General features: G+C 36.4%; 1 protein-coding gene across 1 annotated transcript; it reads left to right on the top strand.

Moving 5' to 3' along the window:
* The first annotated feature begins 6,676 nt into the window (after positions 1 to 6,676).
* On the top strand, positions 6,677 to 11,679 carry LOC112013253 (G-type lectin S-receptor-like serine/threonine-protein kinase At4g03230). The gene is given in 9 exon segments (XM_024045642.2): positions 6,677 to 8,287; positions 8,995 to 9,501; positions 9,671 to 9,826; positions 9,941 to 10,126; positions 10,129 to 10,151; positions 10,242 to 10,452; positions 10,595 to 10,832; positions 10,989 to 11,139; positions 11,227 to 11,679. Coding segments are annotated over 9 exon segments (3,126 nt in total). The 5' UTR covers positions 6,677 to 6,942; the 3' UTR covers positions 11,536 to 11,679.
* The last annotated feature ends 1,036 nt before the right edge of the window (positions 11,680 to 12,715 follow it).

Raw genomic sequence — 12,715 nt, 5'->3', positions numbered from 1 at the left:
ACTATGTTTGAGCCAATCGTAACATTACTACCATTTATTTTATTATAAATTATAATAAACAAGTCAAACCATTTAAAACAAAAAAATCACAGCTAGGCCGCATATTTCGTGGCCCTTAGAGCATTCCGCATCCGGATCTCATATCTCATCTTATTTTACAATCCCAAAAAGCTACTTTATTACTTATACTATACCATTTTTCAATACACCCCAACATCAAACTTCTATTTTCCTATTCTACTTATAAAATAATATTTTTACACAATAAATAATATATCTAAAACCAAATAAAAACAAAAACCCATTACCCAAATAACCTCTGCAACCACTTGCTGCTACCACTACCACGAAGAACATACCCAAACTGTTGTTTTCTTGAAAACCCAGAAAACACCAGCCAAAACTCATAGCCTTTGAAACCCAGAAACCCATAGATGAACAAAATTAAAATAAAATCAAACCCATAGATTAACCCAAAACTCCAAACCCGCTGATCCACCACGATCCTCAACCCAAAGCCACCACAACCCACCACGACCCGCCACGATCCACACCATTCAAAAAATCGGACTCCATTTCCAAATCAATCGAGCCAACACACACACACACACACAAACGATTCACAAAAATTGGGTTCATTCCCTCAAATCTAAATCAATCAAACTCACATTAATTCACAAAAAATTTCGATTATATCAAGAATTTCCCCCACACCCAAACCAAAACAGAAACAAAAAAACCCACAATATTTTTGTCTCACACACCAAACAGTCAAAAGCAAACCTTGCAAACCCACGATCAAAACAGTCAACACCACCACCACCACCCTCTTCGCCATCAACACCACAAAAAAAAAAAAAAAAAAAAAAACAGAGCAACCCACAGTCAAAAACCAGACCCACCACCGCCGAAGCTCGAAGAAAGCGGATTCAAGCCCAAACAGAAACAAAAAAACCCACAATATTTTTGTCTCACACACCAAACAGTCAAAAGCAAACCTTGCAACCCACGGTCAAAAAAACAACAACACCACCACCACCACCCTCTTCCACCCATCAACACCCACANACCACCACCACCACCCTCTCCACCCATCAACACCACCAAAAAAAAAAACAGAGCAACCCACGGTTAAAAACCAGACCCACCACCGCCGAAGCTCGAAGAAAGCGGATTCGCTGCTAGGAAGCTTAAAGGAAGTTGATTTTGTTAACCCACGCGAGGAAGGAAAAATGAAAGGGAGAGAGAGAGAGAGTTGCCAGAGAAGGAAAAAAGCGGAGACCCATCCACCACCGATCTAGAAACCCACCGCCGATCTAGAGACCCACCACCAATCTAGAAACCCAACACCGATCTAGAGAGTTTCCGGAGAGAGTGAAGATATTACCGGCAAATTATCTAGAAAGTGAAGAATCAGAGAGTAAGAAGAAGAGAGAGCAGAAAGAAAGAGAGAGAAAAGAAAGAGAAAAAATGAGAGAGGAGAGAGAAATTACCGGGTTAAAATGAGAGAGGAGAGAGAAATGAGAGTATTAAAAATTTATTTTTTTTATGCAATTCAGCTAAAGTACCATCTTACATTTGAGATGGTACTGTTGCTATATCTCAAATTTTTTTTTAGCATTTTAGCATATGGCCTTCCCGTTGCTGGTGTTTTTTGGGCTTGTATGCCAAATGTGCCTTACATTTGGCATAAAGCAAGCCCAATGCGGATGCTCTTATTCACCTACCACGTAAATGTAAATCTTCTTTCTAATCTACTTTAACTTTAATTTCCCAACTTAAAGCTTCGGTCTTTGCTAGTATTACACCCAAAAAAAAAAAAAATTAAAGCTTAGTGAGCTAGGATGCACAGACATAGACACAAGTACGAATACGGTTATAGGCATGACACAATGACACGAGCAATTTTTAAAAAATTATAACATGAAACGGTAAGTACGACACGGATATAACACAGATCCAGCACTTTAAATAAAGTGTCTGTACATCCTAGTTAGTGAGCTCAAAAAGCCAATATGAGGAGAGAGAAAGTCAATGTCAGTCATCAAAGATGAGAGAAAACAGATAAATATCAATTATGTCATTGAGGAGAGCATATCTGTGGGTGAGCAGTAATGCCAATATCAAATTTATTTTTTGGAATTCATTGAACAGTGGTTTTCTATTTTTCTTTTTTGAAGGGCTAAGAAATGGGTTTCTTGTTAAATTTTTTTGGTTATTGTTGGGGCATTTTTGCAGTTGTTAGGCTATTTTAAGAATGGATTAAGTTAATCAGTAGTATTTTTTCTTTTCTCAAAATCGTAGAGGAGACATTAAATATAAATGTGTAGAATTTATGATTTTATGAGTACTAAAATAGGAATTTAAAAAAAATTAGGGGGGTCTTGGGCCCCCTTTAGCACTGTCCCTACTTGTGGTGAAGAACAAAAAAAATTGTCAAAGTTAGATTGAATAAACTTGTGGTTGGTTTAAACTAAATACTAATGACTCCTAATTGGGTAACCCTGGAGTAGCTAGTGGTGGTGGTGTGATTTGTCACCATTGAGGCTCGTGGATTATATTATATAGGTTTCGATTCTCTCAGCTCATAGGTGTGAATATTGTGGTCTTGAATTATGAGCTTTGAGAGATGGATTGTCATTGTTTATAAGCCTTACTACAAAAAACGGAGGCTATAGCTGCATTTCAAAAACGCAGCTATAGACCCAAAAACACAACTATAGAATATAGTCGCGTTTCCTATAGCCGTATTTACAAACCAGGCCTAAACTGCGCAGCAATAGCCCCTGCGAGTCTATAGCCACGTTTTTTAACCACGGCTATAGGCTGAGCTTTGAGATGCATTTTTAAAATTCTGGGGTTTTTTTCTTTTACCCCAGAAAATTCAAAATTCAAAATTAAACACAAATCCAAAAATTTCAAAATCAAACACAAATCCAGAAAATTCAAAATCAAACACAACATACTCACAATACAAACACGCCCAGAAAATTCAAAATCAAACACAACGTGCTCCAAAATATAAGAAAACAAACCCATGAATCTCATCTCATTCAACAAAACCAACCCAAATCTAACACTAATTCCATTCACGGAACACAAAATTTTTAGCATCTCATCCATTTTCTTAGAGCATCCACATTTGGCTTGCTATATGCCAAATGCAAGGCACATTTGGCATACAAGCCCAAAAAAAGGCCAACAACTGGAAGGCCATATGCTAAAATTCTAAAAAAATTTGAGATATAGCTACAGTACCATCTCAAATGTAAGATGGTACTGTAGCTGAATTGCAAAAAAAAAAAAAAAAAAATTTAAATACTCTCATTTCTCTCTCTCTCTCCTTTTAACCGGCAATTTCTCTCTCCTCTCTCATTTTTTTTCTCTTTCTTTTCTCACTCTTCTCTTCTTCTTTTCATCTGCTCTATTCAACCCAACACCCTGTGGTGGAGATCAAACGGGGTGGAGATCGGTGGGTGGCAAGATTGGCACGGCGGAGATCGGTGGGTGGCAAGATTGGCACAACGAGATCGGTGGTGACGAGATCGGTGGAGCTGTGGTGGCTGTGGCGGCTGTGGCGTTGTGATCCGGTGTGGGTGTTAATGGTTTTTTTTTTTCTGGTTTGTTGGTATAGTGGATCGGCGTTGTGGTAGCTGTGGCGTATCGGAGATCGGTGGGTGGCGAGATCGGTGGACTGCTGTGGTGGCTGTGGCGTTGTGATCCGATGTGGGTATTAATGATTTTTTTTCTTTTTTTTTTTCTGGTTTGCTGGTATATGTGATCGGCGTTGTGGTGCTGTGGTGTGGCGGAGATCGATGGTGGCGGAGATCAGAGGAGCTGTGGTTGGCTGTGGCATTGTGGATCCAGTGTGGGTGTTAATGGTTTTTTTTTTTTTTTTTTTCTGGGTTGCTAGTATCGGCGTTGTGGTGGCTGTGGCGTGGCGGAGATCGTGGATGGTTTTTATGGGTTTCTGGTTTGGAGAAATTTCTGGGTTTGTGGTTTGTGGCGTGGCGTAGCGTAGCGTGGTTAATGGTTTGTGGCGTGGTTAACGATTTGTGGGTTTGTGGTNAGAAAGAAACAAAGAAGAACCTGTGTGACTGCAGAAGAAAGAGCAAAAAAAAAAAAAAAAAAAAAAAACCCTGAAGAGTTATGTAGGAGTGGGTGAAGAATGAAGAAAGAAAAAAGAAAGAAAGAAAAGATGAAAGTGGCAATGTTGGTGGGAAAAGGGGTGTACGTGAGAAGCTGAAGATTTTTTTTATTTTTTTTTATTTTTTTGGTGTTACATATATCCGCGTTTTTGAAAAACGTGGCTATAGGTCCTCCTTTAAAAAAATTATTCAGCTAAACCTGTAGCCACATTTTAAAAAATGCAGCTAGAGGTCTTCTTTTAAAAAAATTATTCAGCTGGACCTAAAAACGCAACTATAGCTTACCTTTAGCTGCATTTTAAAACGCGGCTATAGGTCCCCCTTAAAAAAATTATTCGGCTGAACCTATAGCCACGTTTTTCGTAGTGCCTTAACTTATTGGTAGTTAAACTTGAGATTGATGCTATTTTTTTTTTTCCTTCTGAAACACATTACAATAGCTCACAACATGCAACTCTTATTATGGATTATAGGAACCTCTTCTGTCAGATATTGTAAAAGATAAGTTATTGCTTCCATAAGGCAAACAAATTTGCTTACGCCATGCAAGGCCAGCCCTTCCACTAGGCCAATTAGGCCATTGCCTAAGACTCCCAAGTGGAAGGGGCTCCAAAATCTTGGAAAAGGAGGGGTAGTAGAAAAAGAAATTTAGTTTTAGATGAAACTCAAAAAAATCTTGCACATCCTTGTGACTAAGAACAAGAAATTCTTTGATAAACATTGGTACCCCAAAAAATTCTTTAGTCTGAACAAAATCAATTGTCTCAAAAATAACATCCTTAACCTCTAGACAAACCAAAATTCAACAAAACAAAATACAAATCTAGTCTAAAAAGTTAACCACAAAACAATCACAAATTAAAACAAATAAAAAATAGACATATATAAGATCGACAATGTCTCAAGAAAAATTAAGTGAATCACCTATATTATTGATTGAAAATGAAATGTTAGAAGAACTTAAATACAAAAATTTTATTAGTCAATTTGCATCTCAAAATGCAAGAAAAATAGATTTTAAATAAAATATATTATAATATAAAAATATTAAATAAATATTAATTTAATTAAACATAAATATAAAAAAGTCTTCCGTTCTCACCTTTGACGCCATGGCCAGAGAAAGACCAGATATAAGTTAGGATTTGAAGTTTTTCGTAGTCCCCATGTGTATATTTGTATTTTGCTTTTGTATGATAAAATGGATTTGAATTATGAGAGGCGATATTCTCCTAATAAGCTTCTTTTGCCTAATTAATGAAATCATTTATTACCGCAAAAAACAAAACAAAAAATTCCAAAACTAAAACCCTCTTAGGGTCATGCGAAAGGACAGGCTGGTCGACCTTGATCTTGTTAGTTATGTCATTATCATCGTGTTATTAAATTGCTCGAAACAAAAAGTGACAAATGATGCTTTTTTATATAAGAAACCCGCGTAATCACATCTTAAATTCTTTCCCACAAAAAGAGGGGAAAAAGATCAACCCAGGGGACAACAATTCAATCAATCAAATTAAACAAATCCAACAATTTTGACCTCCGTGGCCGCCCCGCTTTTTCAATAATTCAACTTAGTTCCCTCAATTACCCCTCTAATTACAGATTATTATTGTGCTGCCCTTTTTATATAAAAATAAATAAAAAATAAAATTATTCTTTATTTAAATTCTACGAGTCTACGACCTTGTATCATATTCCCCTTCAATCGTGTGTGGTTATGTAAGGAGAGAAAATAAATATGACAATTCTGATGGTTAGATTAAACTTCAACTTATTGGTATTGTTTTTCCTCGAATCTAGTTATAGGTTTAATGCACAAATAAAACAGAATGAAAGAATCGTTGATAGGTAAAGAGCTAGCTCAGTCTTGGTCTCGGAAATTGGAGAACTGTGTGAGTTCAATTCAATGAGCAATTTGTGGCTCATTATGGGTCACTTTTTCTTCTTTCTGCTAGTGCCATTCGTCCCCAAGTCATCATCACGCGCTAATTCCTTGTTATTTATTTGTCATCCTTTGCATAACTTCTTTGTGCCCTGTGAAGTCTATGAAGCTAAAATGTCAAACGGGAATAGTGCTGCATTTTCCTTTTCTTTTGATAAAGTGAATCTTGGATAAGATGTTAAATCAGCTCTAAATCAAGTCAATTCCGACTAGAAAATTGGGTACCAATTATTTAACTAGTACACATCATCCCATATTCTGCATTGCTCTAAATGTCAGTCAATATGTAAAATAAAGTGTTTTTGTTTTTTACTCAAATTTTTCTATTACTTTATTCACATATGATTTTCTTTTTCAATATGAATGTACCTTCTTTTATATAAATATTAGTTCATATTGCTTATTGTATGCAAGCCTACCCACACATTTTGCACTGAAATTGTCATTTCAAGTCACGATCTCAGTTCAAAATTTTTTGAACCGAAGTCGTTGGAAAAAATGTATATATGTTTGTGTGCAATAAGTGGTGTGAAATAAACACCATCCACAATTATGCTTTAAGGGTGACAGCCGACAGGGATGTGGTTGTGGTATGTGTAATTTGTCCTATGCAATTATGTATTTCACCCATTCGTCCCAGTGAACTCCATGGACACTGTTTATCAGTCAAAAAGTTACTGTGTGGGGGCAATTTTGATAATGGAAAACAACTCTGTAAGTCAGTTTCGCGGAAAGGAAACAAAATCCATGTTTCACCAGCAGACCTATGGAAACTGCATGATTAGCTACCACTGTACGCTTTCTAGATAAGTACAAGATTCTAACCAATTTAGATTTGATTACAACGGTATGCAAAAGAAGAATATGAGAAAAACCATCATCATTACTTGGTCTGTAAATTACATGCTACTTCCTATCATTTTCTCATTGTACACATTTGTACTTTTCTCATGCGTTTTGTTTTGCTCCGCTAGAGATAACATGTCCTTTAGCAGATTGGTTAGTGATGATACAAGCAATACTCTCATTTCAGCAGGAGAAAATTTTGAACTGGGATTTTTCACTCCTAGTGGAAGCTCTGACAATAGAAGATATGTTGGAATATGGTATTACAGGTCGAATCCACAAACTGTTGTGTGGGTTGCCAATCGAGACAACCCAGTTTTAGGTACCGATGGTGTTTTTGCCATTGCGGAAGATGGAAATCTAAAGGTATTGGATGGAAGTGGCAAGCCTTACTGGTGGACAAACATGGAGACATCGTCACCTATGTACAGGACAGCAAAGCTAATGGATACTGGGAACTTGGTTGTGAGCCATGTGGAACAAGAAAATCTCAGAGAGAGAGTTGTGTGGCAGAGTTTTGAAAACCCAACTGATACATTTATTCCAGGCATGAAAATGGATGCAAGTTTAGCATTGACTTCATGGAAAAGTTATGATGATCCAGCACCTGGGAACTTCACTTTTCGGCAAGATCAAGAAGAAGTGAACCAGTTCATCATCTGGAAAAGGTCTTTAAGGTTCTGGAAAAGTGGAGTTTCAGGTAAGATTATTAGTTCTGATCAGATGACCTCTGCTTTATTTTACTTTCTATCCAACTTTACCTCGAATTTAGTCCACAATGAGTCTTCTATGCCATATCTCGCATCACCATTATACAGTGATACGAGGCTAGTAATGAATTTTTCGGGCCAACTTCAGTATTTGAAGTGGGATACTGAGAGGATTTGGTCATTGATTTGGGCAGAGCCCAGGGACAGGTGCAGTGTTTACAATGCTTGTGGAAATTTCGCTAGTTGTGACAGTAAGAATGACATAATGTGCAATTGTTTGCCTGGTTTCAAGCCTAGCTTGCTGGAGAGCTGGAATAGAGGAGATTTTTCAGGAGGCTGCACCAGAAAGTCAATATTATGTGGCAAAAATACTGAGAGTGACATTTTCTTGAGCTTAGAGATGATGAAAGTTGGAAATCCAGACACTCAATTTAATGCCAAAAATGATATGGAATGCAAAATAGAGTGCCTTGATAATTGCCGCTGCCAGGCTTATTCTTATGAAGTATCGAACATCACACGGCGGGGTGGCACTGGCAGTTCTGTATGCTGGATATGGTCAGAGGAGCTCAACAATCTTCAGGAGGAGTATGACAGTGGCCAAAATCTTTTTGTCCGAGTAGCAATTTCTGATACAGGTAACACTTTTTCCATATCTGTAAATGTTTCATGAATGAAAGTTCATGATTGCCAAATATACATTTTAGCTGATGTAATTAAGGTATATTTGAAGATTAGAAAGTCACTGATATAGGAACTGCTCTAAATTAGATCTCTCAGGCTTAGATTTTTGCTTTGTTGTTTCCATTGAGTTCAGAGGATGTCTGAAAACCAGGGGTGATCCTCCACTCCTAATGACAGAAGGGAGGCTACTCAGTCATTCCAAACACTGGAGTAATTGGCATTAAGTTAGTTCACCACAAGTCATGTCTAAACCCCTAAACTTGTAGTAAATATATCAGGCTAAGGTTGTTCTTACCCAATTGAGTAATTCGTTTGGTTCCTAGGAATGTTCCAATTCATTTATTTGACAAATATGACCAAATAGCTTGTGTAATTATGATCAATTGATAGTCATTAGGTTTTGAATTGACAGGACTTAAATAGGCCAAATCAGCTGAAATGGGCTCTAGCCTCATATAACATCACCTTAGAACTTAAAATCTATATATTAATGATATGTTTCCAAGATTCAGTCAGATTTATATCAAAGAATCCATAGCCTCATGCTTGTATTATACGCTTGACAAGTGAAACACATCACCAATATGGTCAATCTTTAAATAGCAATTAAGACAAAGCTTGTTGGTTAGTGTTTCTGAATTCTAAAGTTCTAATTTTGCAGAATCAACTACTAGAAATTGTGAAACTTGTGGCACAAACATGATTCCCTATCCCCTTAGCACTGGACCTAAATGTGGTGATCCAATGTACTTCAATTTTCACTGCAACATCACCACAGGCCAAGTTAGCTTTGATGCACCTGGTGGCACCTACCGCGTCACAAATATCTATCCAGAAAAAAGAAAGTTCATCGTCCAAATAAAAGACGCCAATAATTGTGGGGATAGGAGCTTACAAGACAAAATTCTGCAGTTCAACCGGTCATCACCATTTAAAGTGATCAGCTGGTGCAATTTTGGGCAGGCCAACTTTAGTTCTGACTTATCATTTAAAGGTGAAGATGAATTTGAGATTGGTTGGGATCCACCACCAGAGCCAACTTGTTCTTCACCTACAGACTGCAAGGACTGGCCAAATTCAACTTGCAATTCTACTGGAGATGGGAAGAGGAGGTGCCTTTGCAAATCAAACTTTGTATGGGATAGTTTGAGCTTGAATTGTACTCAAGGTAAGGATATGTTACTGAGTAAAAGTATGCAATAATGTTCATTATTTATTTATTTATTTTTTGGATAGAATGAATTAGGCCAATGCTGTCAAGGTCAGTGTCATTGCCAATATGGATTTTGTTGGGCAAAGATTGAATACAAGTGAGACGTTCATTTTCATTCTTGCAGCTGGTGATTTCAAGCAAACGGATGGACATTCAACTGGAAAGATGCCCCTATCACTGATTATTGCAATAGCTTTTGCAAGTGTAATTGTCCTAATTATTCTCTCAACTACTATTATTTGTATCTATTTTTGGAGAAGAAGGATCGGCACAAGACAAGGTAAACTAGTAATCATTAACCATTGCTTATTTTACCCAAAATTACCTAAATTCAAGTCTTCTTTAACATGACTTGCCCACAAATGAGTAATTCAGTTGATATATTTGAAATCAGAAAATGGAGAAATTGCTCAGAAAAGTCCTGTGTTTCATGTATACGACAATGAAAGACGTGTCAAAGACTTCATTGAATCAGGCCGGTTCAAAGAAAATGATGCAAAAGGCATAGATGTACCATTTTTTGATTTGGAAAGCATACTAACTGCCACAGATTGCTTCTCGAGTGCAAATAAGCTTGGACAAGGGGGTTTGGTCCTGTCTACAAGGTAATGATTCATTTCTTTACACTTTGTTAGATTGAGTTTCACCTTTTTCTTAGTTAACAATGAAAGGTGTATATTGAACTCCAAAATCAGGGTAAATTTCCAGGAGGGCAAGAAATTGCTGTGAAGAGGCTCTCAAGTGGTTCTGGGCAAGGTCTAGAAGAATTTAAAAATGAGGTTGTGCTGATTGCCAAACTCCAACATCGGAATTTGGTTAGACTTTTGGGCTATTGTGTCAAAGGAGATGAAAAGATGTTACTTTATGAATATATGCCCAACAAAAGCTTAGACTCCTTTATATTTGGTTAGTCTCTACATTGAATTTCTAATGCATTTTATCACAAGGTATAGTATCCTTAAAATATAAAAGATTGCCTGAAATAGTGATTAAAAGCTAACTAATAATGTTATGTACTTGTAATAAAAAAAAATCTTGATCTTCAAAGATCGAAAGCTATGCAAGTTATTGGATTGGGACATGCGGTTCAAGATCATTTTGGGAATTGCTCGTGGGCTTCTATATCTTCATCAAGATTCTAGATTGAGGATTATTCATAGAGATTTGAAAACAAGCAATATTCTACTAGATGAGGAGATGAACCCAAAAATCTCTGACTTTGGGTTGGCAAGGATTTTTGGAGGCAAAGAAACTGCAAGAAACACCAACAGAGTAGTTGGAACATAGTAAGTTTATGTAGAGCTTAATTTAATGCAGATTGTATAATCAAATCCTGCTATCTCAAACTCTGTCACATTATTCAATCCTCCAGCTTTCTTTGGGAAAAAAATCATTTATTCACCTACCTGATTCACTGATTATTTTTATATTTTTTAATGCAGTGGTTATATGTCTCCAGAATATGCCTTAGATGGGTTTTTTTCAGTGAAGTCAGATGTTTTTAGCTTTGGTGTTGTTGTGCTTGAGATTATTAGTGGCAAAAGGAATACAGGATTTTATCAACCTGAACATGCTTTGAGTCTTCTAGGCTACGTAAGTTTGCTGAATTTTTTTCATACCCATCAACCGTATGGTCATCCTCTCTACTTTATAACACTTTCACTCTTGAATCGATTCCAGGCATGGCATTCATGGAAAGAAGAAAAGGCACTGGATTTAATAGAACAGACACTATGCGAAAGTTGCAATACAGATGAATACTTGAAGTGCGTAAATGTTGGGCTGCTATGCGTACAAGAAGATCCAAGTGATCGTCCAACCATGTCTAATGTTGTTTTCATGCTTGGCAGTGAAACTGCAACTCTTCCAACCCCTAAACAACCAGCTTTTATTGTTAGGCGATTGCCTTCTAGCAAAGCTTCTTCTTCTAGTAAACCTGAAACGTTCTCTAATAATGAGTTAACAGTCACTTTAGAAGATGGGCGATAGTTCTTGAGGTTAAATTTCTAGCTAGTCTTGTACTTCTCTCATTCATCAATGTTATAAAGTTTCAACTTTCAAGTGCATTTCTTGTGTAATCTTTTATTATAAGGATATACCCTATTGAAAATATATGATTGATGGAACATTCTTCAATCCATAACTTGAAAATATATTATTTTTAAGGTACCTTTTCTATTCTAAGTTTTACCCTTAAGCCTCTGAAACCCTTGGGCCGGCCCTGCCCTTAATATTGTCACTGTTTGCTAAATACTAGAGCATCGTGTATCGAGCTTTGAGTCATCTAGCTTTGATTTTGAAATCGAAAGTAAGGTCCTTAATTATGTGAACTTTTCCTGTTTTCCTAGAAAGCAAAAGTTTTCTCAAGTTCAAAGTCAACCATGATAGCCGGAATGCTTTATGGTATATATATATATATATATATATATATATATATATATATAATTTGTATCCCAACTAACAATTTAATGGATTAAGAGACCGTTTGAGCAGCCCATTTATTTTTTGCGTTTGCGTTTTTTCCTTTTTTTTTTTTTTTTTTTTTTTTGCTTTCAGCCGTATAAATTCACCTTTTCAACTGTAAATGCACTGTTCACGGTACTGTGCGTCTACTGTTCAATGAACAGTAACCGCACTTGTTGACTTTTGTCAATGAACAGTACATTTGTGCACTGTTCACGGACCCACAATTTTCACTTTTCAGCAACTTTTTCATTAAAAATGGGTCCCAGATACTATTCATACATTTAAAAATTATTTTGCTACAGTGTTTTCAGTTTTCAATTTTCAGCTGCATCCAAACGGGCCCTAAGTGTTGCTTAAGTCCAGAGTTAGAATTCCAATAATAGTGTAACCACATTAAGCAAAGAATTACTGCTAGTATGGGTCAAAACTTAGATATACCTTCACATACACATATAAGCATGTATGTGCATATCTAGGGGTGTAAACGAGTTGGAGTTGAGCAAAGTATTAAAAGTTCAAGCTTATTCATTTAATTTTTTTTCAAACACAAGCTGAGCTCGAGTTCATCACCAAATAATATTTTATGTTCAAGTTTGTTCATGAGTTTATTCACGATTTATTCTTTTTTCTATATATTATAAAACTATGACTAAAATGTTTTACCTTTTCATAATTCTATAAATTTTACTATGAATAGATTGTT

This window comes from Quercus suber, unplaced genomic scaffold, assembly GCF_002906115.3.
Source record: "Quercus suber isolate HL8 unplaced genomic scaffold, Cork oak 2.0 scaffold_108, whole genome shotgun sequence".
Lineage (NCBI taxonomy): Eukaryota > Viridiplantae > Streptophyta > Magnoliopsida > Fagales > Fagaceae > Quercus > Quercus suber.
Note: the sequence above shows the minus strand (reverse complement) of the source record. Positions and strands in the feature narration are given on the sequence as shown.